The sequence below is a fragment of the Talpa europaea genome (assembly GCF_964194135.1).
Source record: "Talpa europaea genome assembly, chromosome: 2".
NCBI classification, from domain to species: domain Eukaryota; kingdom Metazoa; phylum Chordata; class Mammalia; order Eulipotyphla; family Talpidae; genus Talpa; species Talpa europaea.
The window spans coordinates 79356684-79375890 of NC_140068.1; the positions used below are offsets into that span (position 1 = coordinate 79356684).

At 37.4% G+C, this 19207-nt stretch overlaps 1 protein-coding gene across 1 annotated transcript in view; it reads right to left on the reverse strand.

The window, feature by feature from the left end:
• Positions 1-9460, reverse strand: part of TINAG (tubulointerstitial nephritis antigen) — a gene marked incomplete at both ends in the record, with an annotated part of 68884 nt that extends 59424 nt beyond the window's left edge. Inside the window, 3 exons of the mRNA XM_084228063.1 lie at positions 536-625; positions 1235-1298; positions 9106-9460. Of these exons, the coding sequence (XP_084084189.1) occupies positions 536-625; positions 1235-1298; positions 9106-9460 (509 nt within the window). The remainder of the gene's footprint in view (positions 1-535; positions 626-1234; positions 1299-9105) is intronic.
• Positions 9461-19207: the final 9747 nt, after the last annotated feature.

Genomic DNA, 19207 nt, shown 5'->3' on the forward strand with positions numbered 1-19207 from the left:
CAAAATGGTTTGCCCTGTCTTGATTCAAGGATAAATGAAACTGGTTAGATATCAGTCATGTCAGTGAAACTGTCTAGAAGGACTGGTTATTTGGGAGATTATCAAGATAAAATGCCATCCTCTTAAGGTCAGATTCTACCCAGTACAGCGGAGCATGTGATGTACTGTCAGGGCAGCAGCAGAGGGAAAAATGGTAAAAGTTAATAAATCAATTTATTTGCTTCCTAATTACGTCTGAATACTTATCTAAAGTATAACTCCCTTTACTACTTATTCACACTGACACTGCTCTTCTCCAATTTAAAACCATGCTCTATATTTCTTCTTTCTTATTTTTAATTTAAAATTTTAATTGTTTAATGTTCACCTTGTGCATTCCAATTGTACATACCTTTCTCCCTTCTTGCACATTTCCCTCTTACACATTTTTTTTAATAATGACCATTTTCAGAAGTAAATTTTGGAAATACATTATTTAAAATCTGAGGAGTAAATGGGAGTGCCACAAAGCCTAAAAACACAAGATGTCACTCACCCATAGTCTCCTTTGTTGACCTGTTCAATTAATTCTGGTTGAACAAGGCACTCATGCTGGGAACACTTCCACTGCTGTCCTGAGCATGTGCTGCAGATATGAAAACATAAAGGTGATCAGCCTTGATGGAGTACATTTACAAAATAAGTAACCAGACTTGCACATTGGTAAGGCACAGAATATACTTTTGATTAAGGTGAGTTGTATGACTATCTGATTCAATGAATCATAACCACTAGATATGCTCTTATCTTCTGCTCAAGGAAATCAAAATTGAAATGACCATGTATTTATTGAAGTTTGAAAATGTAAGATCATTTAGAAAGTAGATACAATTTTTTTTGCATTTTAAAACTTTCTGCAGGATAATTCTTTCATGGCAGGCTATTGTTATATGTGGATTTTGTGTTCATTTGCCTGTAGTATACAGAATGTTTATACTTTAGAAGTACATTTAAAACAGTTCTGCTGTGTGATGAAAGCTTACTGTCATGCACGTAAGACTCAAACATTAAAAAATATGTATGTGATACTATGTTTCAATATTCACTAGACTGGAATGCATTTTTAAAAATCTACAAATATGTATAAAAACCTATGGTTCTGTCTATATTTAAATATAATGTCAAACAAATATGCTCTTTATTTGAAAAATACACAAATGTTAAAATTCACTTCTATGCCACTTAAGTTCATTACCAGGAGTTGCAGTTTTCTTTAATTACTGATCCTTCTTGATAATGTTGTCCATTTCTGAAGCAACCTGTCAATATAACATGTAAACAAATGAAAATTCTCAATTGAATAAGAAAGTGCATTAACAAAAGAAGCGATCTAAATTGTACGTATTTTCAATATACACAAATATTTGGTACCAATATGATGAAACAAACCACATTTGGTTTGTGCCAAGGTTTATATATCACACTCTTCTGGGCTTGTCCCATGTGTTTTTGCTTTCACTCTCATGCTATGTTCCAATGGAAAGGATCTGTAAATCATAAAGACTAGATTACCAAGAATAAATCATTAACTACATTCAAAAGATAGTGTTTAAACAGGTAAGTAATGAAACAGTGTTTATGTCAATTTATGATATCATTTATTTAAAATCTAATTCTCATAAATGAATATGATTAATTGCTTATGACTGGAATAAGTGGCTCCAAGTATTGGACCAAAATGTGTAGTCATTTCATTGAATTCACTTTACAAAAATAAATTCTGGGGCCTCCTGGCTGGTGCAGCAAATTGAGCACAGCACTGTGAAGCTGTCCACAGGCTCTGCAGCATGGGTTCGATTCCCGGCAGGCCAGGGAGATTCCCACATGATGCAGCAGACATCTGTCACCCCTGCTGCTCCACTCAGCAGTGTATTTTGGTCTGTCTGCCTGTTCTGCTCCCTGTTCCATCTCTGGTGAATCCTGTCACCCTCCCATGCCTCTAGCCTGTACCCCAGTTCTTGTATAAAAATAAATAAATCTTAAAAATAAATAAATTCTATTTTTCCTTCAGGATTGAGAACAAAAATTTATAAAACCAGTAAGATTGTAACTACTTGTGTTCAAATCCAAAATTTCTCAACTACTAAAACTAATTGCTAACTTTTATTTTATATAAAATATTTAATTTTCCAAGTTATATATATAAACTATTCAAATGACAACAATGATGAGCCATCATCATATGGTAATGATCGTAAGGTATTTTCAAAATAATACCCTGGTTACAAATTAAGCCCTTTTCAAAAATATAATTTATACCAATTTAAAATTTATACTGAATTAGCAAAAGTACTAAATTCAATACTTTACATGTGAGAACATTTTTTACAGAAAAATATGATAAATCACATAAATGGCCCCTAATTAAGCAAAATAAATCCTAATTTTTCATTGATAAAATCATAGGGAAAATCTACATGTTTAGGAAGTATACCAAGGAACCTGGTTTAACTACTAGTCATAGTATCTATTACAAAATCCAATTAAGTAATTAGCTATTGTCTTATTCTTCAAAAATGCGTAGGAAATATTTCAAAATTACTCTTTTTCTACATGTACTAGACTTTCATATTTCAATATTTTGCCAAATGAACCTAAAATCTTTATGTATTTGCATCTATTCATCTCTTTCCTGTGGATTTTTGAAAATTCACAATCATTAGTAATTGAATTTATACTCTATTTGTAATTTAAAGAGATCCTAGAGCTTTTTGTCACTAAGGAGCAAGAGAAAATCCAAGTTTTCACTCAAAGTCAAGGGGAACACTTTCCTGACTAAAAATCAAAGCTGAGTTTTAATCACATGCCATGCATTTTGCTTATCCAACATACCAATGTCATAGTCCTAAAGGATGAAAAAACAATTATCCGTTCTCTGACCTGTACCCTAGCAAATAATTTTAAAGTCAAGATAATGCTATCACCAGGTCTAGGTTAGTACCTAGTCTTAGTGTTAGAAAAAATTCCATTTCTAGATCCTTAGACGATCTACTATAGTCAAGTTAGAGTTGACTATAAGAAACCAAGTTCACTGTAATCTCATTTGAGAATGGGCCTCTTGAGCAAAAACTGTAATAAGCTACATAAGAGCCTGATCAAGGTATTTACAAAATGGAGCATTGTCTTGTAAACAACACAGAGACCAATTTTTGCCTATAATCCTTCCTGACTCCTTTGTATTCCTTATAACCACACAAAGAAGTTAGCCCTTTCAACCTCTAGATTGGGTCAACTTAAAATCCTCACGTTGTTTCCTATCAAATTTAGAAAAAAAAATCATACTTTTTATGATGATCTGAAAGACCTTATCCTGTCTCTACCCTACTCTCTGGCTTCATCACTCTTGTTGTTTTGACTGTGTCAGGGTTCCCAGAAGAATGAAGGATTTGTATAATGATGAGGATGCAGAGAAGTGGATGGATGTGATTTGGAGTTTAGCAAATATGACTTGCTCAAGGATTAAGTTTGGGGAATGAGAAACCAGAATGTCTCACTAGGGTTTTGGCTAGAGCAATACAGGGGTGGTGAAGCTATTACTGGAATAAAGAACAGCTTGTAGCAAGAAATCAAGAGTTCTACTTTGCCTATTTTATATTTAGATCAAATCTAAATTAGATTTCATAATAGAGAATTTCAAGTAGAGTAGTTTACAGAAATCCAGAGTTAAGTCCAGGCTGGAACATGAATTTGAGACAGTGACACACATTTTTTTTAAGTCTTGAGACTTAATAAGAATTCTCGTAAGCGTGTGTGGTCCAGAAATGAGCTGAAAACATTTCAGTTGACAGCCATTCAGAAGAGGAAATTGTGAAAGAGTGGGCCTCTACTGGGAAGGAGAAAGTAGAGAATTTAAGAAAAGGTAGTGTCCTAAAAAACAAGAGAATAAAGTTTTTATAAGAGTGGAAGTGGTCAACTGTGTACAGTGTTCCTGAGAGGTCAAGAAAAGGAAAATAAACATCTGAATGGTGTATTTGGTAAAGTGGAAGTCTCAATAACCCACCAAGATAGATTTGGGTGAGGTAGCAGAGTGATATCTTCTAGGAATGGATTGATGAGAGATTTGGAGGCCAGAAAGCAAAATTTCTCTTTCATAAATTTTGTCATCAGAGGGAAAAAGTAAATGGGACAGTAGATGGTTAAAGAAGTGGAATCAAAGGAGGGCTTCTTCAGGATCAGGAGTTATACAACCTCATTTTATAAATTGAAATATGACCAAGGAAAGAAGAGGGAAAATGATACTAGGAGAGAAAAGGGGTGGGGAGGAAGGAGAAGGCAGAAAAGAGAAGACAGACAGAGCGAGGGAAGGAAGGAGGTAAAGAGAGGATTGAAAAGGGAAGACAATTACAAGGACAAAGATCTTGAAAAGGTGAGAGAAATGACATTTTAGATAATTCCAGGGAAACTCAGTAACAACTTCTGTACCTGTACATGTTGTCTTCTCTACCTATAGGTTTACTGGAACATTTTGTATTCACTTGGAAATGTCTACTGAGACGTGGGCAATGCAGATTACGTTACTCATGGCCTAGGATGGCCGTAAGTCAAAGTTAGGAAAGCAATTTTGATACTCATTTTAGATGATTTCACAGATGTGTTGAATGTCAGTTTAGTAGGAAAAGAAACAAATATATCGTTCAGATTCTTCCAACATCATCTCTCTAATGTTTTATGGATCATATGCTTTGTATATTGTTGTTCAGTACTGCACAGTAATGCTATGGCTGTATATACTGATCGTTTCTCAATTTTATATTTGCAAACAAATTTAATAAATTAAATTGAATATGATTAGTTCAATAAAAACATAAGGAGGAATTCTTGAAACATCAAATATATTAGTCTCTTTTAAGTATTACATATTTTCAAACTGTCTCCCTTTTATTGGAAAAGCCAATTAAAATATAAAACAATTTTTATTTATTAAAATGAAAGAGAGATACTCACTTTAGTGCAGTAGTATTTCAAGAGTATTTAGCAATAAAATCATATTGCAGTTAAAACAGAAAAGGCAAGAGAAAATGTTCAAGAGAAGGAATTAACTCCATGTAAACAGTAGATTGAAAGCTATGATGGTAGAGAAATAAGAAACTCTCCCTGGTGGTTTCATTTTCTCAATGAAATATGTATGAAGCATCTCAGAGTGAGTGAGTCAATCTGGTTACCCATACAGCATCTTGATCAAAACAAAAAATATACTGACCACTGAAATTAATGGAGTTTTATAACTTTAACAGCCATTAATACAAAATGAAGCAAATCAGGTGTTTGGAAAGTGAAATCAATCTTCTATTGATTTGAGAAAAGATAGTAATATGATGTCTGTTTTTAAATACTTCACCATAATATAATATCTGTGCTGTTCCAAACTTCACTTTAGGGAAGTCAGTTACTTGCTCTACTCAAGAACCCATGGTGGGGTGGGGGGGCGGCACGGTGTCACTAGTATTCAATTTGAAGGCCAGACTCCTGGAAGCTGCTACAAGTACTTTATTGTCTATCTTTTGGTGAACACTAGAGCATTAGCATAATGAATACAGGAAATGGACTTTCACTGGTAAAACTGGTGATTTGTTAATCAGCATGTTTATAAGTAATTAGTTGTTCTTACTGATCAAATTAATAGTATTCAATTTATATAAATTTAGCTAAAATATTTTAAAGCCCACATCCCACTCTTATATCCCATGGTTTAAATATATATCTCTCTCTCTTTTTTTTTAAGATTTATTTTTTTATTTATTTATACATGCACTGGGTACAGTCAGAAGCACAGGAGGGCGAGAGAATTCACCAGAGCCAGAGCAGGGAACAGAACAGGCAGAAGGACCGAAATATACTGCTGAGGGGAGCAGCGGGTGACACAGGAGAGGTCTGCGCGCCATGTGGGATCCTTCTCCAGAGGCCGGGGAGCAGCCGGGGATCGAACCGGGCAGCTTCGCAACCCAGCGCTCAACCGCTGCGCCACCGGGAAGGCCCTTAAATATATCTCTTAAGGTCAAAACCTTTACTTTTAGACCTGGTAGAGGATTTATCTCTAAAAGACTTTGTATTCAGCCACTGAGTAGAAGGGCTTCTCATTCCCTAATAGAGTCCTATTTCTCTGGTATTATCATATGTGTTTCTAATAAGTTTTCCATGCAAGGTAAATGTGTGTACATCTAAATGAACAAGGGTTTGAAACTTCATGAAACAGATCAAGGTTGTGTGAGTTACTTTACATTGACTTATCAGTACACATTTTTGTAACTATCTGCATGTATGTAAGAATTTGTATTGTGATTTATCTCCGTTAATATGCAGATGAGAACCTTGTAAAGGAGCAAATAGCTTTAACCAGTTCAAATGTGCCAGTGGCATAATATACATTTTTACCAACAAGCTCCTCATTCTCAGATCTGCAGCACCTATTTGTTGTCTCTTCTTCAGGTCAGTTCAAGTCAGCGGAGGACTGTTCACAACAGACCTAGTACTAGATTCTTTCTGGAAGACCTACTATTCCAAGAGATTCTGTCTGCAAAGTCCACTCTGGTTCTAGATCAAATTGTATCATTTGTTTACTGTATCTGATATTTGAAATCCTGGAAGTTAACGTCAGAGATGAGAAAAAACACAAAGAAAGAGGGTTACACTAATATGTCCTACTTCCAAATCATATAAAAGTGACATTTTTTTTAGTCCTCATGCTACTGCATACAGTTTTAAGTCACAAGTGTTAAAAAACAGTAATATGCCCTACTTTTACTTTTTACAAAAGGAATTATTTTGTTAATCTTTATGAAAACATATGTAATTTTAAATCACTGGTTTGGGGTAGATAGATGTAGTAATAAGAATTAAACAATATTATATAACTAGATAATTTTAAAAAATATTTACTAGATTAGTGAATGAACAACATAGCTAATCAGAGGAAAGCTGCTTTATACAGGCAAAAAATCAGCTATGTTCTACACTGCTTTCTTTTTTAGCTAATTTTGCACAATTTTTCAATATTGTATAGTGCATTTTCTTTCAACCAGCTACTTTCATAACCAAGATAAAACAAAAGAAAAAAATCACTTTCATGAGAGCAATTATAGTCTAATGTGAACTTTTTGCTGCTAACTAAAATGATTAATTGCTTCCCTCCATAATGAATGGAATAAAGACTACACCTGGAACATAAGTTCTACCTAAAACATGACCCTAAATTAAAGTCATAGCAAAATACTAGCTTTCAAGCAAAAATCGACATTGAAGAAGTAGCAATTACTCTCCTAAATGGGCAAGATGTCTCAAATAAGGAATGCTCAAATACATTTTAGCACATCAAAAACACTGCAGCTTTAATATGTAATATTGAGACTCAACACCCATGAAACCAATCCTATTTATACTGAACACTTTTTATGCATTCTCACAAGAAAATAAAATCTCAAACCCTTAATAATTCCAATCAATCCTGGCATATATCTAGGTTTTACTCACCTCTCAAACCTCATAGCATGTCACCCTCAAACTTCCCCTAGTTATTTTTCCCCAGAAATGGTGGCCTTCCTGATCCTGGCCCATGCCATGCTCCTATCTCACAGATCTGCAATACATTCCTGTCATCTCTTCTTCAGGTCAGTTCATTTCTCACTCAGAACTCTCAACCAAAATGTCTTTCCTTACTGTCCCACCCCTTCCTACCCAGGCTAATGTTCTATATTATTTTATATATTACTGTTTTCTTATGGTATACATTCTCACAGCACCCTAAATGTTTCCTTTGGAGAATGCATCACAATTTGTAATTGTATGGTACATTTGCTATACCCTCTCCCACCCAACTTAATTGTCACTTAATGAGATAAGATCTGATCTTTTTCTTTTCCATTATTGCACTAAGCACACTGCCTGTACAATAGGGATACCAATGACTAACTGTTGATAAATACTAGATCGCCCATTCCTACTCAGGTATCTACTACTCTTTTAGTATAAAATAAATATTGACTGAGCTGTTTATTGGTAAAGGCAAGGGTCTAGGATAAATGACAATTTTATGGGAATTTTAGCATAATATTTTTGTGTTTTCAGAAGAATCTCATTAATTTTACAAACAAGATGCCATTATTAAGAATGAGGGAAAAGGCATCTGGATTTGAAATTAATTTTCTATTTTAAAATAAGGACACTAAATCCCTAATTTATCCTAAATTGTATTCTAACTCTAATTTCTAGTCACTATTACCCATTTACAGTAGTGTGACAGAGCTCCTATTAAGCCTGCATTTCAGCTGAGATTTGACATAATCAGTGAAAAAAATAAAATAAGTGTAAGAGTTTTATTGTTTGTCTTGTTCCAAATCTTGTTAACAGCTATTTCTCAAAATCAATACAACTATCATATAATTAAACCAATAAATTCTACCATTTACCTTATGAATAATTTGTTTATCTACATAATTCTAGACTTTTACCAATACTGAAGATGATCCCCTCCTTTGATTTTAATAGTTAAAAAAATTCCCAGATTGGCAAAACAAAACTAAAGAAAAACATACATGGAGAATCTTTGGTATTAGCAAGAATAGCAACTGATTTTATTTTGCTTTTTTACTAATTTTAATGACATTGCTAGACCACTGTTTCTCATGCTAGAAGTTTCATCAGTGTCATGGAGTAAGTAGTAAGTAAACATGTTACATAAATCTACTGATGGTCAGACTTTGTCTTTAATGAGATTTTCTAAGAGGTCCCATTCACAAAAGCCTGAGAATCCTGATACCAATACATTTACCAAGAATGAAAAAGTAATTCTTATATAAATTGAATCAGTGCTCAAAACAAGATCCAGACCAGCATCCATGGCCATCAGACCAAAACTTTACTAAAGGTACTACTATAATGCAGGTACCATCATCAAAGTCAACACTTTAACAATCTAAAGAAGTAATTAAAGTTGGTAATCATATTCATTTTTCATTGAGAAGAAAGAGCAAGGAAGAAGGGAGCGAGGGGAAGGGGACAGAAGAGAAGAGAAAAGTTTGAGAGATCTTGTTATGAACTAGGATAATGCTTAAACACTTTCCCAAATCCTACCTTCAGGATACCAAGGCTTTGTGTGAGGAGGCCATTCTTTCTCTTCACGGCAAAATGACTGGTAATCAGGACAGCAATCAGAATTTTCCCTTTCACAGAATTTATCACAGTAACATAGTGCATTCAGCTCATAGAACTGAGTGACACAGCCATCATCTCTGTCTTCACAACAACCAAAACTTCTACAGTACTTCCCTTTGAAAATGGCTCTTTTGAATCGAGTACTTTCCAAAATGGTGTCATTCCTAGTGAAACCAGCTGCTAGGTCCACTGCTCTTCTAGATAAATAGTGTTTGTCCATCCAAATTTCTGTAGTAAGATAAGAGAAGATTAAGATCTTATATCCAGTCCACATTCTCTAAAGGTCAGATTTGACTTCCACTTTCTGATATATTCAGTGTAATATATGGGGGCTTCTCCTGGGAGCCAGAATGTGAAACATTAAGGCAACCCAGCCTGAATCTTGAAACCAATCCTTTACTGGAACTGAGTATACTTCTTGTAGTTAAACATTAATCAAGAATTTCAATGTTTTCCCAAGAGTGTATAAGTGTTAGAAATAGACCATTGCCATTCCTACAAAGTTAAAAATTTACAATATTTCATATCATGTACAACATTTTCATCACTACAAAATACATAAAATTTTATGCACAGAAGGTACATGGAATATTCTTTACCTCTAAAATATCTAGGTTCTTAAGTCAAAACCTCTCTGGGATAAACATAGCCCAGATTATTGGCTGTAATAACCACTGGCAAAGTGTAGGAAATTCAAAAGTCAAAAAACTATTATTCTGCTACTTGCACAGCAACTGAAATCCAGCTTCTCATGAGCTTGCCTGCTAAGAACTGTCATATCAATAACAGTTTCTCTAAATCATGCCCAGTCACACACGGGCTTGATTTCCCATCTGTACTCCATTTACCCATGAGAAACATTTTGATTTCCAGGCTTAGTGGGGCCTAATTTGGCTAGAAATTACCTGAAGGTGACCTCAGTTCTCTTTATTCGAGTCCTTACTTGGCATCATTGTGGGAACCTGCAGTATCTGAAAGGCATTATAGTCAAGAAAAGTCAGTTGCTCTGTGCTTAAGAGCTGTGGGTGGAGGGAGTTGTGAAAGAAACTCAAAGGTCAAGATGTCTTTAGCATTTCTGTAGAGCTGTGCATTTACAATGAGTTTTTCTATACTGTATTTATTCATTAACTACAATAACTCCCTTTGGATTGGGGATAAATAACCAGCAGACTATGATTCAGCAAGAGTGGTTGAGTGGTCTATTAGGACTTGACAATCAGAAAACACGGACTCTGGTCCCTGAGCTACTATTTAATTGATTTTGTGACCTTGGGTTCACCATTTACTTCTCTCATCTAGTTATTTTTCTCTAAAATAAAGGTCTTCCTCTCTAAGGTTAATTCAAAATTCAACAATGGCTTTGCTCCATAAGTTGGCTAACTCACACTCTTATTTTTTTCATTACTATTTTTTAATGTTTATTATATGTTTAAATGATTTTTTACCTATGTTGGATTAAATAAAATATATCATTACAATTAATTTTACCTGCTTTTTAAAAATATTTACTTATTTAATAGAACAACTGGGGGGTTTAGGCCAGAAGTGTGGGGGGTAGAGGATTCACCAGAGTGGGGAGAAAAGGTGGATTTACTGAAATACACTGCTAAGGGGAGCAGCAGACAAGACAGGAGAGATCTGCATGCTATATGTGGGTTAGCTTCCTGACCAGAGATAGGATTCAAGTCGTAGCTGTGATATTACTGAGACTTAACCGCTAGGCCAACGGGGAGGCCCTGTTTGGTTTTTTCAAGTTTTTATTAGTTTACCTTTGATTTACTATACTGCACGTGTTCTAGAGTCTTTATACCTTATTATGTATACCTGCCACACCCGCCATCACAGTTCTAGTGCCATTCACCATTATCAAATTGACTCCCCCAAGCTCCTTCCCCTTTGGTAACTACCATGATTTTCTCAGAGTCCAATAGTTATTTTTGTCTTATTCTTATTTTTTAATTTATACTCTATTTGAGTGAAATATCTCTTGGTCTTTGATTTATTTTGCTTAGCATAATCACCTCAATTTCCATCCATGTTGTCATGAACATCATTTTTTTTTTTTCATTTTCATATGGCACCTTCCTCTCAGGCTATAGCTCTTCATCTTTTTTGTTTTTAATTTATATCATCTTGGTGTTACTCTCTACAGTCCTGTCTCTCCAGTCCCAAAACTGCAGCCTTCACTTCTTTGCCATCCACTGAATTACTAAACTACTGTAAACTATTGTCCTACTTATTTACCCACTTTTGCCAATTACCTCCTAACCTCCATTTCCCACAGACCTGTTGTCTATTTTTATCATACATGAATCTTCTGTAGCATTTAGCATGGCATGACACACTCAGTAAAAACAGAATTCTAGTTTCACCATTGCTGAGTAGCACGTCTTTAGGAAAATGACTCACTCCATGCCTCAGTTTTCCCACCTGCACAATTTGGAAAATGTATATTACTCTATCAGTTGGGTAGAAAATTTAAATGAGATGATACACGAAGTATGAAGCATGTCACACTTACTAAATAAATGTTAGATATCATTAATAGGCTAGTCTCCGCCTAGAAACTTTTCTTTATGCTTTCCTTCTCTCCTGATTTTTTTTTCCCCATTCTTCATAAGGCTCTCAACTTATCTTTTGACTCTTGCACTTTACTTTCTTCTCTTCTGAATGGTCATTTAAAATGTTTCCACAAAGTTTCTTGTTCCTTTCTCTCCCTAGATCGCATACGTTATCTTCCCTCAAATCTTGAAATGCTGAATCAACTTAAAAGCCTTAGGTTTTAAAAGACCCAACACATGGTGAATCTTCACCACTTGTTCTGCCCTGACCTTAATTTAAACCACTTTATCCCTTGTATTAGCTCCCTTTATCCCTTCTATTAGTCTAGAATCACAGTAGCCTTCTTGTCATGTCAAACATGGAAGTACATTCCTGTCTTAGGGCCTTCTCACTTGCTGTTCCTTTGCCTGAAACACGCTTCCCCAGATATCCACATGGCCTAATCTCTGCAGTTTTAAGTCTTTTTTCAAATGAAACCATCTCAGAGAAGCTTTGGCCATAGCCCCTATCTCAAAATCACAGCTCCTTTCTATTCCCAGTATTTTCTAGTCCCACTCTGTGCTTATCACTAACATATTAAAATTATGTTCATTGATTTTATTTAATTTCTGTAACTCCTCTCCAGAATCTAAGCTCTACAAAATTATAGAAATTTGCCTATTTATAATTTTTTAACTATTTTATCTCTACCATTTAGAATAGTGCCTGACATATATTACACAGTCAATAAATATTTATTCAATAAATAAATGTTTTTGACAATTTGCATCTCTGATCCTGTACTAACTACTGTTGGAGATGATCCACCAGTTCCTGGAATCGCTGCTACCACAAATTTAGGAGGTTTTGTCTTAACTGAGCTCTTTAATATTACTCATATTTTTTCTAACTTGTCTCCCATTTCCTAGTGGCAATTGTAAACCTCCTTGCTTTCTGAACTTACTCCCTCACTTTATAAAGATGACCTTTGAAGAAGTTACCAAGAAAACAAAGAGCATATGTTAATCTAACATTTTCCAGTCATCAAACCCCTAAGTCTACCTGCATTTGCAACCATGCTTCTCCTTCTTTCCAGGGTCAGAAAATGAGGGATCATCTTGTTTAACAATTCTTCAACCAAAGATTATTGTCCACACCATTTATTTTATCCCTTCACTTTTCTCTTGGTTCCTATTTGTCTTGGACTCCTCTTTCATCTAATTCCTCAGTCTGTTAGCAGGCTTGTAGCATACACTGCTGTCACCCTGCCCACCTTCTCACCACCTTTGTAATTTTAGGACAAGCTAGAAGAAATGCCAACAATTTGAGTTATTGACCAGTGCCTACTCCTCCACCTCCCCTCCCTCTACTACATTACAAACCAGAAACGCTGAAGAATTAATATCCTTCCTGTATCGAAGCAGCAGACTTTAAACACCACCTACAGGAGTTGGTAAATAAGTGCTCCACTCCCCCCCTACTGTCAGATGAGTTATCTCTGATAGTCGCAGATACCTAGTTAACAGCCTAAGGGAACAGCAGGAACACAATTAAATACTATAGTTTACCAATGTCTGGTAAGTATAGATACACACAGTATCTCACTTCAATTAATTTGTCCTCTCTATCTTAATAAAAGCTTTAAAAAATCCTAGAGAGGGGCCTCCCCTGGTGGCGCAGCAGTTGAGCACTGGGCTGCGAGGCTGCCTTCAGCCTCTGCAGCACCGGTTCGTATCCCAGCCGCCAGCGAGGGTCCAATAATAAAAAAAAAAATCCTTGAGAGAAATGTCACATTGAAGGTGACATACATAACACAAGTTCTACTACTTCTGTAATCCTTTAGACCAGTTCAACATGGGTGCTTTGCCCCCCCAGGAGTTCAAAAATGTTTAGAGCCAGTATTGTCCTGACTAGAGATTAGCAAGGTGCTGCAGGCATCTTAGTGGGTAGAGTCTAGGGGTTGTGAAATATCCTAGAATCCACAGGGCAGAACATATCACAAGAATTATCTGCCCAAAAGCATCAATACTGCAGTTGAGAAACTTAGAATAGACATACTATAAAATTTTAAAAGGAGCCAACAAGAACTCAAAAAAATAAAAATAAAATTGTCATTTGGATTTAGTAAAGGTTGATCAGATGGACCTCCAATAAATAGTTGCTCTGAGATAATAACTAATGACAGCAGTCTATGTACACTGGGGTGTTGTTTCAAAAACACTGGGTGAAGTAAATGAGTAAACAGCAAGGTTAGGGTCCTCCATGTCACACCTTCTTCCAACTTGAGCATTCTCTTTGGATGAGTGATATTTTAGAGGAGAAGAAAGGTGTTGGATTTCCTTTTCTCATGATTTGTACAATCTCCATTGCACAAGGAACAATGGAAGAAATATGCAGCCTTCTGATCTTCCTTGGGAAGAATGAAGACAATAAGTTTAGTAATACAAGATGTTAACCAGATGCTGTAATTTTAGCCATGTTTATAATTGGAAGTTTCCAGGCTAAATATAAACTGGAAAGCAGCTGAGAGAGACAGAACAGGAAGATAGGTTTGCTGAAAACAATTTACCTTATTGACTTAAATTCTATCATTAGAGATTTATTTCATTAAATTAAGGGGGCCGCAAAAATGTCCTGCAGTTGACAGTACTCTTGGTGAGATAAATAATATTAGCTCACTTTTGTGGGCTCCTGGCTTAATTCCTTAATTTTTAAAGCTCTAAAAAAGTCTAATGAGGTGATGAAAAGGACTGAAGGTGGCAAGAAAAGAGCCTCCCAAGGAGATTAGGGTACCATTCTTTTGCCCTGATATGGACAAGGCAGAAATGATTGAAACCTCATAATGACAACAGCCAAAAAAGAAACAGAAAAAAGGCAAGAAAATGCAGAAAGGAAAAAGTGATAATTTACCATAGAGAAAAAGCTAATGAAAAAAAGTTATTGGAAGAAAAAGTTGCTCATATGAGATGAAAGTTTTCTTTCATGTAAGAATTCCTATTTTCAATGTTTAAGCTTGAAACAATGAGAAATGCAGAGCTTACCTCTAAAGCTAATAAAACATGTAAATTATTACATCATTTCACATGAGATACTTGAATATGAGAAATATCCTCTTAGCATGCTGCTTCTAGCAGTGTCCTGCTTTGGGTAAAAGGCAATTTCATTCTTTCACTCCAAAAAAAAAAAAAAAAAAATACATGTTGAACTCCAAATGTATTCCAGGCGCTGCTATACTCTAAGTCTGGTAATAGTAAGTTGCCTGTTCAGCCACCATTTTTTGTTAGCTGCAGTTCTGCATTCCTATTCCTATGCAAGGTCAGAACAACCCAGTCCATCAGTCATAGGAGCCCAAACTTACAAAGTATCTCTCAAATCAACCAAGAGCAGAAAGCTTTATTTCTCTGGGAAGGCTATGCATCATGAGGTATGACCGGGAATTCCTGGGGGGCTGATGTCCAATGTATGACAAGGGACCCCAGAAGCTGATCAGTGGAAAGCCTTGTTATAAAATAGAAACCATGGCTGGGGAATCTAGGCTTGATCTCAATTACAATAACCAGTCATCAAGCAGAGGAGAAGTGCCTGGGGGACAGACTCACAACCCCTGATGCTGTTATAGGGCAGCCCCGATATTGAGCGTGTTGCCTGGCTGTGGGTCCTCACCTGTGCGCTTAAAAAGGATTAATACTCCACTACAGGCACACACAAAAGGTTAATGAAAGGTTTATTTACAAGGGAAAAGGAAATAAGGAAAATGTACAACTCAGGGAGAAAATAGGGAAATAAAGTCTTTAATGCGTCCTACCCGATCCGCCGACCTGGAAACCCAAAGGCACTCTCAGAGCTGGCCGGACGCTGCTAGCTGGTAGAGAGCCAAAATGGGGGACCCCCCAAAGCCCACGTGTCTGTCTTTATACTCACTTGGCTGCTTAACCCCACCCTCAGGTCCCAGCCACCTTCCCTTTGGTGGTGATGGGATTTGGAGTTCCCAGTGTCTTTGGCTTTGGCCTGGGGTGGCGGTGGAGTCCACAAAGCCTGTATGGAATTAGCTTTAGGACATCCTTTTCCTCCTAACAATTCTATAGATGGCAGAGCACATTTTCTAATTTCACCCCTCCCTTTTTTTTTTTTTTTTTTTGCTCTCCTTCTACTCACACCTGATGCTGTAAGATTATTCTATAAATAAAAAGGCCAGGATCTTGCTCTTCAGCAGCATTCTGCATCCTACAGCTTGCTCCATGATTCCCATTTGTCAGTGCGGTGTTGTCAACACACTATTCTATGGGGAATGTACAAAGTAATAAACCTATCCCTTCAAGAACAACCTGATAGAGCCAGGGAAGCCAACTTGTAAAGAAACCATTGCTGTAAGACTGGGTAAGTGTTATCACAGGGACATTTAGAACATTTAAGATACAAAGGAGGTGGTAGTCAACACTTTCTGGTGGAATTAGGAGAGACAATAGTGAATCCGAGGGCAAGGTAGGGAGAATTAGGTAGCCTCAAGGACAGTGCAGGTGGGGACCTCAGAGAATTAAGGAAGGCTTCAGAGATAAGGACAACTAGAGGAATGTAACTAATTCCACTGGGAAAAACAAACATCTCAGGACCAAGGACAACACTGTTAACACTGACCTTGGTTTCCTTCAGGTGATAAAGGGAGGTGGAATTTGGGGAAACTGAGAGTGGTTTAATTAGGGCAGCAGACTCATGTCTGGTAGACCACTGTCCTCCCCTTTGTCAGTGTGCAGGGATATTTATGCAAGGGGGAGTTGAGAAGGGGTCAGCACTGAGACCAGTGGGTGGCAGCCTGTTTTTCTTCAATAGCTGATGTTTAACTTTCTCTTCCCTAAAATGCAGGGGTACTCATCTGGGAGACTGGGCCATCAAGATAAATCTATCAAACAAGGGGGAAGATGCAACAAATGGGGAAAGACAAACCTGTTAGATAAGAAATGTAAAGATCCCCTGCTCAGTAGCAGATTAAGTGAGACAGCCGAAAACATTTCTGTTCCTTTTCTCCTCAATAAACTTTTTCTTTCTCTAAACAAACTGCCTCTTCTCGCTTGCTTGCCTGAGCTTCTGCGAAGTTCCTGCTGTGGCTTCGTGAGACACCAACCCGTGGTGGTCTAGTGGCTGGGACTCAGCGCTGCCCCTGCAGCCTGGGATCTGTTCCTGGCGGGGAGACTAGGCCTGACAATTCTGGTACCAATACTAAGAAAAAGATATCTCAATTGAATCTTAAAAAATAGGCTACCTGCATGCAAAGCAGGTAGCGTTTCTACAGCAACTCATGGCATATTTGAAAAGCCAGGAGGGGTTAGATCATTCTGGACACTGGCGACTATGAGATTTTCTGAACTTCTCTGATAGTTCATTGTTAGTGTACAGAAATGCAACATATTTAGTATATTGATTTTGCATCCACCTTTACTGAATTCATTATTATTCTAACAGTTTTTGGGTGGAATCTTTAAGGTTTTCTATATATAGTTAATACCATCTGCAAATAGGACAATTCAACTTCTTTTCAATTTGGATGTCCTTTATTTCTTTTTTTTTTTTCTAATTGTTCATGCAAGGATCTCAGTTCTTAAAGAATGCTAACATGTACTGTCTTATGGGGGCACAGAACTAGACATCTGAAGGTGACCTACAGGCACCAGTCAAAACATGTGGGCTCCAGACAAGAGTATAATAAGCTCCTTTCTGGGGGATGCCAGCAAGGTAGAGGGAAAAAACAAAAATTAGGGCTTCAGGCACTGTGACAACATCTTTCTGAGAGATACTAGAGCTCTGGAATTGCAGAGAAAGAGTTAAGATGGCATTTGCCCTCCAAGATTTCTAGAAAGGACTACAATCAGCCCTTCAAGTTGTTTTAATTAGAACACTGTTCCTCCAGGTTACAGCTATGAGAGTTAGATAATAGACCTCATTCACAGAAATACTGTTCTTTTGGGTCTGTAGGCTCTTATTTTGCCCCAAAGATGGTAGCTTTTTAAGAACTGTTTCTCCATTGATTACAGTCCTACGGGACATATAGTACCTCCATATACCTTTCCACCCACCCGCTTCCTAACCAGATAATCATGGGGATTCCTAGGAAGCAACAGCTGCAAGCTGGGGGAAAATAAAAACAACAAGTGGGACAGCAGATGCAAAAACTGGGTTACCAAAGCAGGAAGAATTACCCTTTGAAAGACACTGGCACTGTGGAGCACATCAGTGGCAGAATGTAAAGACACCTGCTAAAAAAGGGGAGAAAGGGAACAATGTAGGAAAAATGGTACCTGCCTGCTTTAATAAAACAGAGGTAGAAAGTCAAGATGGCATTCAAAGATCTCTGTCCCCAAAGAATATTCCAACAAGATCTGGCTCTTATTTTTTTATTAGTATTTTTTTTGAGCCTTTTTTTTTTGAGTTTTTTTTTTTTTTTAATTTATACAAGAATCAGGGTATAGGCCAGATGTGCAGGAGGGTGAGAGGATTCACCAGAGACAGAGCGGAGAACAGAACAGGCAGACTGATGAAATATACTGCTGAGGGGAGCAGAGGGCGAGACAGGAGAGGTCTGCTCGCCATGTGGGTTGCTCAACGGCAGTTGGGGATCGAACCAGCACTGCAGAGGCTGAGGACAGCTTCACAGCACCACACACAATCGCCTGCGCCACCAGGGAGGCCCCCAGGATCTGGCTCTTTAGATCAAGTCTTCAAAATTGGCAAACCAGCAGCTTTCACAGAAAGTCTGGATGCTTTTCAAACAGCTGTTTTGGGGCTTCCCTGATGGCCTTGGGGTTAAGATCAGCGCTGTGGGGAGTTTGATCCCTACCAGGGAGCAGTAGACACACGGTGCAGTAGACCTCTCCTGTCTCACCAGCTGTCCCTCAGCAGTGTATCTCAGTAGATCTGCCTGTTGTGCTCCGCACTCTGTCTCTAGTGAACCCCCTCACACCCCTTTTCTGCATCTCTGGCCTATACCCCAGTTCTTGTAGGCAAAAATAAAAACAAATCTTCAAAAAACAAAACAAAACAGCTGCTTCAATATGGGGCTCTGGAGCAAGAGAAATTCTCCCATGAGCCCTTTAAGAGTTATTTCTCAGTTTGTTAGTGCACAGTAGGTCTCCAGTGCACAAATACCACTGGTTTTCAAAGACAGATGTTTGAACTGAGGTGCAGTGCTGGGGCTCTTCTCACAAGTAAAGTCCTTGAAAGTTGGGTTGCACACTGTGAGGTATGAACCTTCTGCCCCTCTAAGAGGCCCCGGGTTTTGAGACCACCCCCTTCCCGCCAAGTGGGCAGCATCCATGTGGGGTTTATGGAAAGAGAGTGTCTCTGCCTTTCTTACCACTTCCATGTAGATTTTTTCCTCTGTAGTCCAATGTGAAAGAGTGGTTCTGCAACAGGGTGGTCCCCAGGAAAGGGGGAGGTTCCCTGCCCCACCCAAGGGAGGGTGGAGCTGAGCAGGAAGAGGAGAAGCTGC